The following is a 797-nucleotide window of genomic DNA, read 5'->3' as shown; positions in this document are numbered from 1 at the left end:
TCTTTTACATCTTACTTCATAACATGTAATAGAAAAATAAAAAAGTAATATTTAATTTAAATTCATTTGTTTTCGATTTCATAATAAATATTGAAATGATTGTATAAGGAAATGACATAACAGAAAAATGTTTCTGACGATGTCAAACTGAATTTCAAATTGAATTTTGAGAAATATATGTTATTACAGATATATTTCTCGTCAAGTAATACTTATATTTGATGCCATTATGTTTTTTGTCGCATTCATTTTCATTTTTTTTAATTCTTAAAATTTCAATTTTAATTTATTCAAAAGAAAATATTTATGCTTTTGTTTTTGACAATTTCTATTATAAATTTATTAAGTTTTGCGTATCAACTTGTGTCATCGCTTTGAATATTTATAGCAGAATGCACCCCTCATCTCAGTATCAGCAAACAATGATGGTTGCTTCGCCATTATTAGGAGAAAATAATTTTATATTCTCCGCATTCCAATGTAATAACGCTCCTTGACAAACGACACTCCACACGTAAGGAATGAAAAATTCCTCCGGTTGTTCTTCTTCTACATATTTGAACTTCAATTCTGGGAATTTCTACAAACAACAGTATATACATAATTAAAATTCTCAAGTGTAAACAGGTCGTAATGATTTGTAACAATTCCTACGTACTCTTAAACGATCTCTTGGCCATTCTAAAGTTCCTTGCCGTATAGTGGATAATACTTGACTAACACCTAATTGTGATTGATCTTTTTGTTCCAATTTATAAGAGAAAAAATTAATTACCTAAAAATTATGTTAAAAAAAT

The 797-nt window shown here is 26.9% G+C and overlaps 1 protein-coding gene across 1 annotated transcript in view; it reads right to left on the bottom strand.

Annotated features, from left to right (window-relative positions):
* Positions 1-315: 315 nt before the first annotated feature.
* LOC108745959 (dymeclin) overlaps positions 316-797 on the bottom strand; it is a 4,048-nt gene continuing 3,566 nt past the window's right edge. The window contains exons 11-12 of the mRNA XM_018482397.1: positions 659-775; positions 316-580 (exon numbers count right to left, since the gene is read on the bottom strand). Of these exons, the coding sequence (XP_018337899.1) occupies positions 413-580; positions 659-775 (285 nt within the window). The 3' untranslated portion in view covers positions 316-412. The remainder of the gene's footprint in view (positions 581-658; positions 776-797) is intronic.

The sequence above is a fragment of the Trachymyrmex septentrionalis genome, unplaced genomic scaffold (assembly GCF_001594115.1).
Source record: "Trachymyrmex septentrionalis isolate Tsep2-gDNA-1 unplaced genomic scaffold, Tsep1.0 scaffold16, whole genome shotgun sequence".
Lineage (NCBI taxonomy): Eukaryota > Metazoa > Arthropoda > Insecta > Hymenoptera > Formicidae > Trachymyrmex > Trachymyrmex septentrionalis.
The sequence above is the reverse complement of the archived record's forward strand: the minus strand, read 5'-3'. Positions and strand labels throughout refer to the sequence as shown.